Source organism: Echinops telfairi, unplaced genomic scaffold (assembly GCF_000313985.2).
Source record: "Echinops telfairi isolate 266 unplaced genomic scaffold, ASM31398v2 ScPeMD7_7409;HRSCAF=8447, whole genome shotgun sequence".
Lineage (NCBI taxonomy): Eukaryota > Metazoa > Chordata > Mammalia > Afrosoricida > Tenrecidae > Echinops > Echinops telfairi.
Genome location: NW_022111309.1, coordinates 12180731 through 12198202, shown reverse-complemented (window position 1 = coordinate 12198202; position 17472 = coordinate 12180731). Strand labels below are relative to the sequence as shown.

The window sequence follows — 17472 nt, the reverse complement described above, 5'->3', positions numbered from 1 at the left end:
CAAGCTGGTCTTAACAAAATGGGCTTTTGCACAAAGAAAACCTGCACCACATAACAAAGTCAAGTCTGACAGCCAGCAAAAGCCATTGGAGCTAAAGCCTTGAAGTTATTAAGCACTGCTTGTCTTGAATAATCTATTAACTCTGTCCATTACCAGTCTTTTTATAGTTTGTTTTTTTCTTTTTAGCAGCGATGATAGCAGAAGAAATATGTTAAGTACTAGCACTAAATATTTCCATGGAAAGCTATAAAACACTCTGGAAGGCGTACAGGAACTAAAATAGCAAATAGAGTAATTAAGAGTGAGGATGGATGTATAAACATCAGCTATAAGGAGGTAATTAATACATATTCTCCAATGAATCTATACACTTCTAAAGGCAATGTTTCCATCTCTCTAACCCTTCCCTAAAGAAATCTGTGCTCTTTGATTTACACCACATCAAAACCATAGTTTTGGCATCCTCGGGAGACTCAAATAGTGTTCCTTTTAAATGTTCTTGGAGTTTAGGAACAAACGGAAGTCTGAGAGGGAAAGGTCAGGGCTGTGGGTAAACAGGTGAGGTTTCCCAAGGAACCCTAAGGAAGGAGCAGGCACACTGTTAGGATAGGGAAACTGTGGAGCAACTTTCCTGACTACTTTCTCTCCAATGCACTTTCCAATTTTCATCACACATCTTAATCCGCACTTGCAACCACCCCGTGTCCCCTGAGAAAACTGATCAAGATTACTCCCATCTATATGGAGGATTCATCCCCCCAGAAGATGATTAGAACCTTTCACCTAATTATTTAATCCCATGACCAAATAAACTCCAGTTGGTTCCCCTCGCTTTTTTCAGAGCAAACTTTCAGTGGGCCTGCTCTCTGGGGGACCTCATGCTGATGACTACTGGGCATTCCTCTCTCAGGGGCAAACTAAAAACACCTCAAGCCAAGCCAAACCCACAACCACTGAGTCAATTCTCCTGCAGAGTGGCTGGTGAGTTTGAACCAACAACCTTAAAATTAGCAGTCCAGTGCCTTACCCACAGCACCACCATGGCTCCTCTAGGGAAGAGAGTATCCTAATTCTGCATTTTCACTAAGCATAGAGGCAGTGACCAGCTGGATCAAGAAACTAAGGGAGGTTTGGATAATGCGGAGAAGGAAGACAGGGTTGCCTGCTCCCCGGCCTCCTGATGAATCCTTACCTACATTTAGGATGTGAGCGTAGCAAAAACTACACAGTAGACGCCTCTTTGTGTAACCAGCAATTAAAGAACACTTGAAAAGGTAAAACAGACAACGGGAGGATTAGTTTCAGAAAAATTTAAAATAGGAGAAAACAAAAACCAAAACAAGTCTCATTCTACCTTGAAGACCCTTCCTTTTAACGCAGTCCTGCTCCCCTCCAGAATGCAGCCCAGGAAACCCCACAGGCTCTTCAACCCCATCCTGGGCAGCTGCCTGGGGTCAGCACATGACTAACAACTCTGGTATTATTTCACCCAGTGTCCCAGGGAATATGCACTAAATGTTCCACATAAGATTAATCCACTAATTCCACAAGTCCAGGTGCCAGATACTACTCTCCCCCCACCCCCATTTTTATAGAGGGGGAGGGTAGAGTTCAGAAGAGTAAAGACTTGGCTAAGGTCAGGAGCTGAGTGTCAAACTGGATTCCAGGCCTCCATCTCTCTCCTACTTCCAATGGCCTATGGTATTTGTAGCACTCGGCATCGTTAGGTGATGTTGGGGGAATGTTTCTATCTGAAACAAAATTCTCACCTAAAATAAAGGAGATGGAACTATAGCCAATTATTTCTCTCATGAGCACAAGTATCACTTCGGTACTTTAAATGGTGAGAACATTTTATCTGTGCATATTGATGGGGAAGAGTAGTAAATAATCAAAAGCATGGACTTGGTTTTCTTTGGCTCCTTCCTCCCCACCCTCCTCTTTCATGAGGGGATGAGAACCATGAGTCTTACAAGAAAAAGCAGGGGACATGGAGTGGAAGACCTATTTGACATTCCAGGATTTCCAGTCTTACAGCTGTATGTGCTTATTCTACACATAAACAAAAACACACATATACACGGGCATTTCAAAAGTTCATAGAAGCCTTTTTTCAGACAAGTCACTCAGGGTGCAGGGTAGCAACGATGAAACATACAACTTTCCTCTAGTTCTTAAATGCTGCCCCCCCCCCCCATCATGATCCCAATTCTACCTTACAAACCTGGCTAGACCAGAGGATGTACACTGGTACAGATAGGAACTGGAAACACAGGGAATCCAGGACAGATGATTCCCTTCAGGACCAGTGGGGAGAGTGGCAATACCGGGAGGGTGGAAGGAGGGTGGAGTGGAAAGAGAGAACAGATTACAAGGACCTACACATAAACTCCTCCCTGGAGGATGGACAACAGAAAAGAGGGTGAAAGGAGACATCAGACAGTGAAAGGTATGACAAAATAATAATAATTTATAAATTATCAAGGGTTCATAAGGGAGGGGGAGGGGGAGCGGGGAGGGAGGGAGGGAAAAAAAGAATGAAAAATGAGGAGCTGATTCCAAGAGCCCAGGTGGAAAGCAAATGTTTCGAGAATGCTGAGGGCAACAAATGTATAAATGTGCTTGACACATAGACTTACTGAAGCCCCTTGTATATTTAGCTGTGTGCCCGTCATCCTCGGAGAGGCCTTCATTCATCAAGCTTTAGCCAAAACGAGTTAGAGATCTGAACAACTTCAAGTTTCTTTGGAAAGTTAAAATGCTTACTTTCCAAAACAGTCTATGATAATTTTGAATTCTTATACAATGAATAAGATACTCTAAGGAAGCACACATCTGTTTGGTCCATTTCAATGCTTGAAGCCGAACTCATGACAAAAACTTCCTCAAAGCCATTCAGAAATCAAGATGTCATGTGAAATGGCTTTTTACTAAACAAAGATTACTGCATCCTTTACCAAATTGGGGGGGCGGGGGGTGGGGGTGGCACGTGGGCTGCCTTGCCTAACCTTCTCAGGGGCAAGTAGCCAATCTCTGAAGATGAGCCGTCAAATCATTTACGGAGTCAGTAAAAATGGTGCCTGGCTTATCTATTCGGTAAATCTCCATGAGGGAAAAGATAGAGATCTTGACCAATAAGGATGAAGGAAAAAAAATACAAATTAGGAAGCCACTGAAAGCTAGATGCTGATTAAAAACATACACTTAAAGTAGCATTTGCTAAGTTTTCTTACAAACTGTAAAGACAGTAAGTGCAGACAAATATTAGATGGAGGCTACCACTTCCTCCCAGCATCTGCAAAGAAGTATCCTAGGAATGTCTAGTTACATAAATGCCTCCTAAATACGAATTCCATGATTCTGATGAGGGCTGCCACAACACTTAACCCCACTGGCGATGGGTTGGTCATGCAATCGTGGCCTGGGTTAATGTCCCTGGCCAAGATACGGTGGACACTTGTTTAACTTCATGTTCATGCCTGTGGTTAAGGGAAATTATGAACACCCTGAAAGCACATGTGAATTTTTACAGGTAAGTACCTACACACACTTTCTCTCTGAAGAGAAATCTGAGCTATTTTCAGGTTCTCAAAGGAATCACTGACCTAAAAAAAAGTTAAGAAGCACTGCATCGAGGCAATTAGAGGGTAGGAGGATTAACCACAAACTTGGCATGATTCCTTTATAAATGTATTAAGCAGAAACACCTGTAAACGCCCTTGCTTTCAACACTAAGTAGTCCTGTTATGTAATAGAATCCCCTTGTCACTTGTATTACGCCAGACCAATAGCTTACTCTGAATCTTCTTTTGAAAAGAGCTCATCAGAATGTTCTGATGTGCAGCGCACAGGTATGGACACTCTTCCTTTACACTGGTCCCTCAACAGAAAACATGATGAACTTTTAACTGACGATCCCCTGCCTGTGTCATACGCTGTGTTCATCACCTACGACCTACAGTTAATTGAATCACTATAACTGGGGAACATATAGCTAGCACTGAAATCAGAGTCCTGATTGTATATTTTTACATAAGAGGCAGTTCTAGTGTGCATTTCAGCCAATTTGGTCATCATTTAAATTATTTTTACTATTCAAAGTTTATATGCAAGAGGAAATTCACTTTGGGGGTAGGGTTATACCAGCCACTCCATGAGAGAAAGACCTGGCACGCTGTTCCCATGTGATACAGCCTCTAGAACCCTCTGGGGCAGTTCTACTGTCTCACTGGGTCTGAGTTGTCATTTATGTTCTGGCGTTCTGCATTGGGCTGCGACCTGCATGGTTCTCAGTTTGAAACCACCAGCAACTCCTCGGAGAAGACTGGACTCTCCACTCCAGTAAACAGTGATAGTCTGGACACCTACTGGGGGGTCGCTATGAGTCAGCATTGACTTAATGACAGTGAGTTTGGTTTGCTTAAAACTACCATCATTATCAGGATACAAAACAATTTCAACACCCTAACAATGTCCCTCTTGGTACTCTGCGATAGCTAGACCGTTTTCCAATTCCTAATCCTGAGCAACTACTACCAATCTGATCTCTGATCTCATAATTTTGCCCTTTCTGGAGTGTCATATAAATGGAATCACACAACAAGTAGCCTGTTGTAGTTTCCTTCTTTCACTGAGCACAACACATTTAAATTCATCCAAGTGATTGCCAGATCCATAGTTGTTCCTTTGTATCACTGAGTCAGATCCCACTGTTGGGAGTACTGCCGATACTATTCTTTCCCCTAGTGAGGGAGAGCTGGACTCTTGCAAGGCTTTGGTTAGTGTAAATCATGCTGCTTTAAACACAGCCATGTACGGTTATTTGTGTGTGTGTGCTTGTGTGCGTGTGTGCGTGTGCGTGTGAGAGAGAGAGAGAGAGAGAGAGAGAGAGAGAGAGAGAGAGAGAGAGAGAGAGAGAGAGAGAGAGAGAGAGAGAGAATATAAGTTTTCATTTCCTGGTACAAGTACCAAGAGTAAGAATGCTGAGTCATTTAGTAAGTGTATGTTTTAATGTCATAAAAAACTGCCAAACTGTCTTCCAGAGTACCTCTACCACTCTGCATTTCCTTTAATAATGGATGAGAGAATCCAATTGCTCTTGAATGTATTGTTGGTAATTTTACTTTGAGCCATTCTTAAAGGAGTCCCTGGGTGGCACAAATGGGTCTTTCAGTGCTTGACCACTAAGTCAAAAGGAGGGTGGTTCAAAACCACCCAAGGCAGCTCAAAAGACAGGCACAGTGATTTGCTTCTGACAGAGCCTAACCTTGACAATTCCATGAAGCACTTCTTCCCGTCAGTCAGACTGTACTCAATGACAACTAACAACAACCACAGGTGTGCAGTAGTATCCATGTGTTCAAATGGGTTTCTGCCTGGGATATGACTGCTTAAGTAAATTTTTACAACAGAAACGCTACGAGTACATGGAAAGCATGCAAAAATATTAAAGAGTTCCTTCCCATTAAAGACAGAGAAGTTAAGGCTACAGAAGAGAAAGACTGGCCCAAAATTTCCATGTATGTTTTTCTAATAGTTCATTCTAATCACAGATAAATGTAGAAATAATCCAACTCCTATTCCTTCTTGGGTAAGATAAAACTGAATGGAGGTGTGTAGGGGGGGGGGGGATTGTTATAGCCCTACAAATAACTAACAGTTCCACCTTGACGCTGATTTATAAAATACAATTAAAGGAAATGCAAAAGGTATGCGGATCCACCCATGCTGTTGTTAAGTGTTTCTAAGTCATGGCGACTGCAAGTGTGCAGGATCACGCCGTCATTTTCAAGGCGGTGACCAGTTGAAGCAGAATACCAGGGTCCTCTGAGGTACTTCTAGGTGGGTTCAAACTGCCAGGTGTTTGGGTAGTAAATCAGTACTTAACTGGTTGTGCCACCCAAGGGGCTCTTCAGAAGATTCTGAGCAGAGAGGCATGCCTACTCAGGTCTGCTGAGAAAATCCATCAGGATCACCCCACTGGAATCTCCAAAACCCTCAGCACCGACTGACCCCTTTGCCTTGGATTTAGCTGACGGAGCAGATCCACTCAGAAGCTACTGTTTGCCCAGACTCAGTTCTCGACATGGCATTAGTAGATCCAAGACTCATCTCTGGTTAGGGTCTGTGCCATAAAACTGTGTTCAATAGCATCAATTTTGTTTAAAAGAATGGTGGAAAGAGCTACTCTTCATGCAACGCTCTTGGGACTCGACTCATCAAGCCTGCTGAGGACAAGACAGCACTTTAAATTAAACTAGCCAGGCCATGTGAGATCTTAACTTGGGTATCCATAACATCAATCCTCATTCTATGATCTTCTGCCACCAGTCTCTGGACTTCAGTGACAATCTATCCATCCACTGACTTAGGAGTCTTCCCTCTATTGGCTCATCACTGATGTCTTCCCAAGCTTCCTTACAACCTATGATCCACCCAGAATCTGTTGTTTTATCTGTGCAACCTTCTCAGAAATTTGTTGCAAAACTTCATTCACTTGGGACAATGTTGACTTGAATTTTATTAAAAATTTGATGTTAATCTTGATATCAAAATAATTTTTGACATGGCATAAAAGGTATCTTCTTTTTCAATTGGGGGCTCATACAGCTCTTATCACAATCCATACATCCATCCATTGTATCAAGCACATTTCTACGTATGTTGCCATCAACATTTTGAGAGACAAAGGTAAGTGTGCAGCTACTCGCTGATCTGAGAGACATGTTTAAACATGCTTTCTCTGCAATAAATGTGTTCAGTCATACATGCAACATAACCGCAGGTATACAGATGCTTGCTTACCCTTGTACAGAGAGCTATTCGTGATTATTGGTGCTTTCTAAAAAGTGAGCTTTTTAAAGATTTCACTTCAGTGGAATCTACAGAAGGTCCTCGGAGCACCTTCATTGCTATGTTGTTGTCATTAGTGTTAGGTGCCGTCAAGTTCCAGACTCAAGGCTCCCTACGTAAAGCCAGTGGGGAGGGAGGGAGGTGTCACTTCTCTGCTTAATGAAGCACGGCGTCTCCCAGTGCACACCCTGCTTCCATACTCCCTCCCCTCAATCTTTCTTTTTCTCCAACTCAAAAGCACTTCAAAATTAAATTATGAAAATCCTGTCTTTGGTGATAAAACGTGATCAAATAACAAAAAATGGTAGTATGCTGGCTACTCCTTGGGTTTCTTTGCTTGAGAACAAGCCTGGGGGTAGTCATGAGCCCCACGCTACTTTAAGAGAGACTTTTAAACAACACAGGAGGCTTCCTTGGGTGCTTGCACTACAAGAACAGCTCAGGCAAACAATGCGTGACGCCACCTTGCTATTAAGTATAAGATTTATGCAGCTATGGTGGAAGAAGTCCTGAAGACAATGACCACATACATAATTCACATGAAAGCATTCACATTTAAACAGCAAAACCCAAAACTCCAAGGTTTGTTTGTGGGACGTACAGATGCTTACCATGCAAAGTCTGATCTGCCCCCAGCACATTCCACTCTGCTGGCAGCTTCAGGTGTCTGAACGCCAGCGCTACCTTCTCATCTAGGGAATTCACATCCCCAGAGGGAGGGCCAGACCGATCAAGAAAGCGGGTGAAGTTCAGGGCCTGCTGGTTTCCAGCGCAAGTCGCCAGGAACTGGGCCGCGTCATAGGCCTCGTCTTGGATGAAATGGAAGTCTTCCTGAGCCACAACAAACACAGGCAGCCCCTCTTTGGAAGCACAGAGCAGCACCTTCACCGTCTCACAGCAGTCGTGGCCTAAGGAAGACACAAGCAGCAAGACAATGGTGTCAGTCCTCTCCAATGCTCGGCTGACTTCTGAAACACCCCTCCCTCCTTGCTCCGAGCGCTCACAGCATTATTCCTAATGACTCCCAGCGCCATTTCCAGCTGTTTGCTAGGTGCATGTATGACACAGTGCCTTAACAAAGAGTAGTCAGCATTTTATCCCATCCCATAGCAGAGTGTTTGGCAATTAACAGGTCCTGAACATCAACTACTGCTGCTCAGTCTGAGGAAACTGAAGACCAAAAACACAAGAATCCAGTAACACGTAGTATACAACAGGAAATCTAAACAAAAATCAATCTGAAAATGCAAAAAACAAATAAAAAACGAAGCTCATTGCCATCGAGTTGATGCTGACTCACAGTGACCCTACAGGACCGGGTAGAAGGGCCCCTGTGAGTTCCAGAGATTCTAACTATTTATGGGAGTAGAAGTACTCCTACAGGTAATATGGGAGGAATTTTACAGATTCCCCAGAACGTTCTGGAAGATTACCACAATGGAAGCGATCAAATGGGGATGTGATGAAGCGCTTCAGAAGGTCCACATGCTATACACGATCCAATTATTTCAGTGAAGTGTTTGAGAGCCACAGCTGGATGGAGGAACAGCCGGTTTTTCTCGGGCTACCCCCCAAGCGACCACCCCCCTCTTTGACAGGTGCGGTCTTCCCACTTCCTCTTGCTCACAATTGGGGGAAAGCATGTGCGTTTTCCTTCTCCACCAGGTTGCTAGCTTTCACAGGTTTAAACTGGATCAGCACTCCAAGGCCTAGATATTAATTTTTTGTTCTCAGATGCATGTTCTTTCCTGTCTCAACCACTAATGTAGCAAGGACTTCAAATCAAATGACCTGATTACAGAACGCTGACACAACACTGTGTGTGCCCACAATCCCATTTCACAGACTAGCAGCGACCAAAGGAGCCGTACCTTTGGGCAGCAAGATCAGCCACCTCGAGGACTTGGATCAGCTGACTCTAGCCACACTGTTTTTCTATAGGTAAGGATACCCTGGAGAAAGCAGACTTAGTACTGGGTTTTCAGATTCACAGTATATGTGGAAAATGTGTGTTAAATGCTTATTGTGCTTCCTCAACTTTCAAGCATTGACCTCAACTTGCCAGAACCATACTCTGGCCACCAACATCCTTCTTCCATAAAACACCTTCCTGGTGAGAAAGGGGAAAGACGCCACTCATGCTTTACTGTTGAGTTGCCTCACTTCGTGCTTTGGTGGATTAACCACAGGCACCAATCTGCCCCCCAGCCAAGCCTGCTCTTCCACAGCAGGGGGGACGCTGAGAGGAACCCCTGGGTGGTTCATGTTGGGGGCACAAGCTGCAAGAGGTTTCAAGCTGTGAAAGCACAGACTAAGCTTTCTGTAATCTTTGGAAGAAAATCATATCTCTACCAATGAGATCAATCAGAATAATAAATAAGTTGATTTCCTACCTAGTTTTTTTCTGTAAGCCATTCACCCCTCTATGGCAGAACACATCCCCCACTTCTAAGTAATTGCAAGGTAGCAGGAAGCAGTCACCTATTTACTACAATACCAAGGCATCTGAAATGTCATTTTCTTTACACAAATAAGTTTATAGGTTATCTATTAGCCTCAATCTATAGATGAGAACCAAGACTGCAAGAAGTAAAATAACTTCTCAAAGGATGGGTAGCTTAGCAACAAAATCCATTACTCAAAGCCAAGTCTGATGGTAAATCACATGGCCTATGGCATCATGGTACAGGAGTTTTGTACTACATTGCCTATAATACAAGCAAAGGAGAGGGGTAACAGCTAAATTCCTGCCTGTGTTCTAGCACCTGGAACATGGGCCAGTATGTCTAGTAAGCAATAGCAGAAGGTTCATGAGCCATCAAGATCTGTCCTCGACAAACACATAACCCCACAATGGAAGAGCGTAAGTACATCCATTACATTCCCAAACTGACTCTTTCTATGAAGGCTGTAGGAAGCTGAAGCAACCTTGGTCTCGTGTATGTATTACATGTTGTGGCTGTGTGTATGTATTTCAATTGTGTCTGCGGGTATGTGAGTGAACTCATAATTGAAATTAAGAAAAAGAGAAGAAAAAAAAACAAAACCTTTTTCTTTGAAGAGCTGCCAGCCTGGTTGGTGAGACAACAGTGGTAGCAGAAATAGGTCAAGTGATTCAGGTAGAGGTTTTGAGTACATCCCTAGCAAAAAAGTACCATATATACTCGAGTATAAGCAGACCCGAATATCAGCCGAGGCACCTAATTTTACTACAAAAACTGCATTTAAAAACATGCTGAAAAACTCGGCTTATACTCAAGTATATATGGTAAAGGTTCTCTTAAAAGGTGCTACAGCATCTGGCTCAGTCTGTTCAACAACTAACAGCTGAACAATCACCAAACCCGGACACTGATTACAAAGTGAAGAGGCATAAATTAGAAGCCTCAAAAAACTCACTGTCGTTGACTGGATTAAAACTCACATAGGGAGGACAGAGTAGAACTAACCCCTTTGGTATTCCAAGACCTCAGATCTTTATGGAGCCGCTGGTGGGCTGGAACCATATACGTTGTGGTTAGCAGCTCAACACACAGCACAGTATGCCACCAGGGTTTAGAAGGGTCCACCTAAATTCTCTGTCATCAAGAACAACATACTCATTACTTTCCAAATAAATTAGACAGAGAGATAGCAAGATATATGCTTCTCAGTCATAGAAAAACTGTTACTGCTCCCATTTAGGAATTTCAAAATAAATTAAAAGCACTGTACAACTGTTCAGAATTGAGCTAGTTCATCAACTCCTGACAATCCTTTGATGTGGACATGACTATCAACCAACACTAAAGCCACAGCTCACCATAATAAGTTGACAATTTAGCATCTAACCCAAATTCTACCTTCAACCCTTAAAGTTACCATACCCTACAAAACATACTACACTAAAATAATAATGCACACTGTCCTTCCTCAAGCCTGCATAGAACTTTACAATGCAATTAAGTTTTTGTTGGTTTTTTTTCCCTAAGCCCTCAGATGAAAAAGCTGAAAACATGAACCGGAAATGGAGTTACAATGCCACCAAAAGTAGGCATCATTTACTGGTCCATAAAATCACTTTCTGTGACAAATGGGTGCATAATCAAATGTGGTGAAGAAAGCGGATGGTGCCTGGCTATCAAAAGACATGGTATCTGGGGGTCTTAAAGGGTTGAAGGTAAACAAGTGGCCATCTAGCTCAGAACAAAGCCCACATGGAAGAAGCACACTGGCCTGTGTGAACAAGGGGTGTCAAAGGGATCAGGGATCAGGCATCGAAGAACAAAAAATCTTATCACTGTGACTGAGGGGCAGTGTGGAGTGGGGACCCAAAGCCCATTTGTAGGCAAATGGACGACATCCTCTTACAGAAGGGTCAAGGGGAGGAGACGAACCAGTCGGGTTGCAGTATAGCAACGATGAAACATACAACTTTCCTCTAGTTCTTAAAAATGCTTCCTCCCCACCACTATCATGATTCTAATTCTACCCAACAAATCCAGCTAGACCAGAGGATGTACACTGGTACAGACAGGAACTGGAAACAGGGAATCCAGGACAGATGAACCTCCCCAGGGCCTGTGGTGAGAGTGGCGATACGGGGAGGATGGAGGGAAGGTGGGGTAGAAAGGGGGGACCAATTACAAGGATCTACATATACCCCCCTCCCTGGGGGGGTGGAAAACTGAAAAGTAGGTGGAGGGAGACATCGGTCAGTGTAAGACATGACAAAATAATAATAATTTATAAATTATTGGATTCATGAGGGAGGGGGGCGGGGAGGGAGGGGGGAAATGAGGAGCTAATACCAAGGGCTCAAGTAGAAAGCAAATGTTTTGAGAATGATGATGGCAACAAATGTACAAATGTGCTTGACACAGTGGATGAATCTATGGATTGTGGTAAGAGTAGTACGAGCCCCCAATAAAATGATTTTTTTTTAATCACCTTCTGTTTATACCCAAAGTTTAAATGATATTCTAACTCTCGTTTTATCACTGGCTCTTCAGTGCGGGCACACATACACTCACACATGCACACAAGGGCAAAAGGCCACGGTGAAGCAATACCTCTTTACTGGAAACTGAACTACACAGAAGTAAAGTGTCCGCACAGAAATCTGTCTGGGGTTGCTAAACTGTTTACTCAGGCAGGAAGGGGGTGGTGACTAATAAGGAGAGAATTGAAAATATTGCGATATAGGGAATATATGTGTACGTGCACATATATGTGGATACACGTACCTGTGCTTATTAGCACAAGTCTGTGTACCTTTCTGCCACTCTAGAAGATAATTTATTAGCAGGCAGAAGCGTGTCTGGGTGAGCTTTATCGCTACTCTGTCTGTATCTGTATATGAGGGTAAGTCAAAAAGTATTGCGACTTTCCAGTACATACATGCATACATAGATTTACTCCAAACAACACAATAACATCTGTGACATTTGAACGGCTACAGATAAGTTCTCTCAGTAATGCACTTGTCTCAGCCTCCTTAGGGTGCCTTCAAAGACAAGGAGCACAAGACAAGCAAGGGGGCTCCTTATGAAAGAGATTTGAAGAACACACTGCAAACTGGGTGAATGGCACAGAGACCAGGAAAGCTGCGCTCAGGGCATTTGTCCATGAGAACAATGCGCCTGCTCATTCGTGGAGGGAAGCAAGGGCTGTCAAGGAGAACTTCCTTGGGGACCTTTACCCCACTCAGCCTAAAGCCCTGACCAGGCCCCTTCAGCCCTCTTTTGTTTCCCCAAACTCAATGGACACTTGAAAAGGACACGACCTGAGTCCCCTGAGGAGGCCAAAACGGCCATTTTGCGTGCTGTAAGCCAAAGACTACAGAATTCTCCAGGGGAAGGTTGGAGAGATGGAATCCCTCCTGCAAAAGAGTGTATGGCCTAGATGGAGAGTGTACTGAGAAACCACATTCTGACACTCTGTTGTTTCTGGCTAATAAGGCTTCCTTGACTTTGTAGTGGTGCTTTTTGACTTAGGCTGAGGTCAAACTGAATTGTGTAGAAGAGGAGTTGGCAGGTCAGAAAAGGGCAGTGGAAATATATTATATGGAAGAAGCCACACAGTCATCAACCCAAGGTTCTCCCTTCAGACACAAGCTCGCCATGGGAAGGAGAAATGTATCAATGGCCATAAATAAAGCATGCCCTAAATCTAGAACTTGTTTGGTACGGTTTTACGCTTTTCCTCTTCCAAAGAAAGAACAGCTGAGTACAAATGGGAGGAAAATGGAGAACTGCTGGGTCAGTCTTCATTAAACTTAAAGGCTACCTGGAAACCCTTCCTCCTGATCAACAACAAAGTACTTCTTTCTCTCACCCTGACGGAAATCAATCACACAAAAGCAGCACAGGCTGCTCTCTTACTTCAATATTTTCTATTCGGCCTAAGTGGCTCCCAAGATTATTTTTTTAATCCTTACAGGCTGGCAGGTAAGCATTTAGTGTAAGCAGGCAAACCCACCTTTATGGTTTTAACCTATGGTTATATAATAGGAACCTCCAAATAAAACTAACATCTCTGTAAATGCATATACAAACCCTTTTCCCACCATAAACAGGGGAATCCTTGCAGGGATGTGTCAGTATTACAGCTGCTTTTGCAAACACAGAACACCAGATCCCAACAATGTCTACACCTACACTGCAAAGACGTGTGGACAAGATGTCCCATCAACTCAGCAGAATCATCCCACTGTTTTCACACGAAAGCAGAAGAGCAAACAAGTTTCCAGCTTCGTCTGTGGGGTTTTCCTGCCCTCACAATTCCCTAGTAACAAGAAAACAAAATAAAAATCAAAAGTCGTCTTCGAGAAGGCAATTCTGAAAAATTTATTGAGGTTCCTTTGGAAGAAGAAAGCTTACTGATGAAATGAGACATGAACTTTAAGTCCACTTTTTAATTGCCTTCTGAGTTTATCCCTCAAGTTAATTTACAACAGAAATTTAAAAATGAAGTATGGGGCGGGACATTGTTTCCAAATGAGAGAATTATATGAGTTCCTGTCGTTTGCTGGCTGGATATCAGAGATCTTAAGAGGCTTTGTCAACAAGTTTGGTTACCTTGAGACGGTGACTGCGCCTTGAAGGGGTTTCCCTCGGCAAAAGAAGAGAGAACAGCCCTGCCATAGCACAGTGGCCGTTTCCAGTGTTAGCCACTTACAGGCTCCTGTTCTTCTGACTCACAGAAAAGAGATTCCTGAGACTTAGAAAGAGCTCCCGCCGCCCGGCTCGGTGACAATCTTCTGAACTAAATGCTGCTTTCGACACTGACAGGAGGAAGGAAGAAGTGGAAGAGTGACGAACAGACATGGGCAGAGCCGGGAACCTAGGCTGGGAACAGTGCTTTCACTGCTAACGGTCCTCCTCTTGGAAGCATCCGAAACACACCTTTCTCAAGCTCACAGGTTCACGAGGTTGGGAGAGCTTGCCTGCAGGCTCCTTTATCGCGGTCTAAAACACCCAAACCATGGAAACAGACAGTGCTATGGATTAAACATCACTGCTGCTGTATGGCCCACGGATTACTGCATTTCCTACAGAGCTGAAAGTGGAACACATCTATCTGGGCCTTCTCTTTGCAGGAAGAAACAATCAGGACTTTGTTTCAGCAGCTATCCAAAAAGGGACCCCCAAGTGCTGGCCCAGCCAGCCAAGGCCAGCTCCACACAGACATCAGCTCCAGAAAGCCTGCATCAGTTGTGGGTGGTGGAAAAAATAGCTCCTACTATTTCAACCTCACATAAGAACGCTTGAGACCACGGTATCGTGTGCTTCACTTTGAGTGCTACAACAGGGACCAACTATTATTTTTCAGCTCTCAGATCCACATTCTAACATGAGGCAGGATTATTTGCTGAAGTCTGCATCCAATGCCAGTTTTCGGTGATCTAACAAAGACAGGAACTGTGTAGGTAACACACTTCAGCAGAGGGGAGAAACAGCAGGCCCAGGAATTTCATGGGTGCATTTTGGGAGAAGGACCCAATCAAGGCTAAAAAATGGTTTGGTGTTTCTGAATCTTTTTACCCTTCTAATATGGCTCCCTTCAGGAAGGCTTCTCAGATCATTTTTCTCTATTTATTCACCAGACCCATGTTTTTAATACCATAAATCACTGTCACTTGAGTCCATTCCAGTACACAGATTCCACAGGGCAGAGGAAAACTGTCCCACAGCATTTCCAAAGCTGTGAGCCTTACAGAAGCAAAGAGCCTCACTTATGGCTGGTGGATTCAAACAACTTTCAATTCGTTTTGAGCACTTCTCTCTCTCTCTCTCTCTCTCTCTCTCTCTCACACACACACACACACACACACACGGACTTCAGGACCTTCAAAGGAAAAAGGAAAGAAAAGCCCAAGGACCTTTTCACAAACTTTTTGAAATCCCTTTGTGTATATGTGCTGTGTACATAAATGGTGAGATCTCTTTATCTCTATGGGCTCAAGCTGACAACAAACAGCCATTGGAAGTTAACAGGCACCTTACAGGGCAGTGGATTTATACAGACAGGGGAGGAATAACTCAAAAAGTGAGAGCAACAGTGTTGTTCATCTGAAAACATGACAATGACACTAACTGGTACGTGTAGAAACTGCTGGATCCATGTACATTTTGTTACGTATATGCTCAACAGAAACAAAATAAAATGTAAAAATTACTTTCTGCACCCCTCCTCAGGGGTGGCATTGTACCCATTGAGAACGCATGTTCCAGTATTAATGTTGGCAGCTGTTTCTTCTCATTCTGAGTTCTGCATTTTAGTGACTATAGGTCTACTTGAGGAGGACAGCGTAGGGAGTAGCCCTTTAGGCTGGAAACTGCAAGGTCAGCAGTTTGAAACTACCAGCTACTCCTTGGGAGAGCGATGAGGTTTTCTACTGTTGTATGGTTACCATCTTGGGGAATTCTACCCTGTTCTCTAGGGTCTCTGCGAATCAGAACTGACTAGACGGCAGTGAGTCTGATTTGTTTATCATAGGTCTACTTACTGAATCCCAGGCTGTATGTACTAAGTTTTAATAATCCCAAAAGATCTTCTGATTTTGCTAAGTTTAGTGCTCTTTCTTTCCTTTTTAATATCCGAGGGGGCTTTAAAAAAGTTGTGGAGAAATGGAATCGAAAGGTAGTGAGATTTTTCCACAAATCTTTTGAAGCCCCTTTGTACATGACAAACACACTTTATACAGATCTCCCTTTTGATGAATACCAATGAAAAGACAACTACAAAAGAATAAAGTCTGGGAGGTTGGAGGGAAGGTGGGGTAGAGAGGGGGAACCTATTACAGGGATCTACATATAACCTCCTCTCTGGAGGTCGGTCAACAGAAAAGTGGGTGAAGGGAGATGTCGGACAGTGTAAGATATAACAAAATTATTATTTTGTCATATCTTATGAACGGGGAGGGAGGAGGGGAAATAAGGAGCTGATGCCAGGGGCTCAAGTGGAAAGCAGATGCTTTGAGAATGATGATGACAACAAATGTACTTGACACAATGGATGCATGTATGGATTGTGATAAGCGTTGTACGAGCCCCCAATAAAATGATTTTTTTTAAAAAAGAACAAAGTCCAATTTTGGGTCAATGTTTGCAGTTTTCCTGCCAAACAAGAACCCTCGTTGTAAATTCTAAAGGCAAACAACAGACATTCTGAAAAAGGTTTCATTTTTAGGAGACTGCACCAAAGCCTTTCACAGAAGCAGAATGCACTTTCCACTAACATTCTTCCCTACTTTTCATTTTGAAATCATCGTTGCTTGGTCTAAATTCACATTTTCATTAATACTTCTCTGAAGTAATCAGAAGTTCAAATCCCCCAAAAATTATCTTGCAAGGATATTCAGATGCTTTACTTTGCTTCCCCAATCAATATAGGTCTTTTATTTTTTGTTTCATAGCTAAAGATTATTGGTTAATTAAAATGAGAGTAATATATTTTTTACCAAAAAATGAGGAAAGTTTATTTTAACTTACCATAAAGGCAGCACCTTTTGTTATAAAAAGTATTTCCATCTCAGGACATTTTTATAGCAAAATACATTACTGCAATATATCACAGATACTTTGAATATACTCTTTTAGTTATAAAACGTAGTTGCCTTTCTCTGGTATTAACACAAAACCAAAAACTCTCTGATACTGAGATGACTCCAACACTCATCAATCCTACAAGACAGGCTGGAAATGTCCTGTGGGTCCCCAGGTTGTCTGTCACTCTTCCCAGGAACAGGAAACATCGCCTTCCTTTGTGGAAGAGCTGACAGATTTGGAACTCTGGCCCTGTAGTTAGCAGTTCAACCCACTGCACCACCAGTGCTCCTTAATTAATTTAATATAAAGACAGGTGGATTTTCTAAAGAGAAGAAATTCTTTTCAGTCTTCAAAATAACTGATTTTTATAAGAGTAAAATATTCACTGTCAATTAGTCAAACAATTTTGGACTCTAATTCTCTACCTATCCATTCCCTAAGATGTCCCTCCTCGTAACATATTTTTTTTCTTTAAAAATGGACATGGGAGAAGGGGAGGTGGGGGGAAAGGAAGTGGTGTTAACGAACCCAGGGACAAGGGAACAACAAGCGATCCAAATTGGTGGGGAGGTGAGTGTGGGAGGCCTGG

The 17472-nt window shown here is 43.0% G+C and overlaps 1 protein-coding gene across 10 annotated transcripts in view; it reads right to left on the bottom strand.

Annotated features, from left to right (window-relative positions):
• The window catches only part of AKAP13 (A-kinase anchoring protein 13), a 312203-nt gene that overhangs the window by 222746 nt on the left and 71985 nt on the right, over positions 1–17472 (bottom strand). For all 10 annotated transcript variants that reach the window (XR_006680703.1, XM_045296492.1, XM_045296493.1 and 7 more), the window contains exon 3: positions 7464–7760. Coding sequence is in view for 9 of the 10 variants with exons in the window: in XM_045296492.1 (XP_045152427.1) it covers positions 7464–7760 (297 nt within the window). In the remaining variant the exon portion in view is untranslated. The remainder of the gene's footprint in view (positions 1–7463; positions 7761–17472) is intronic.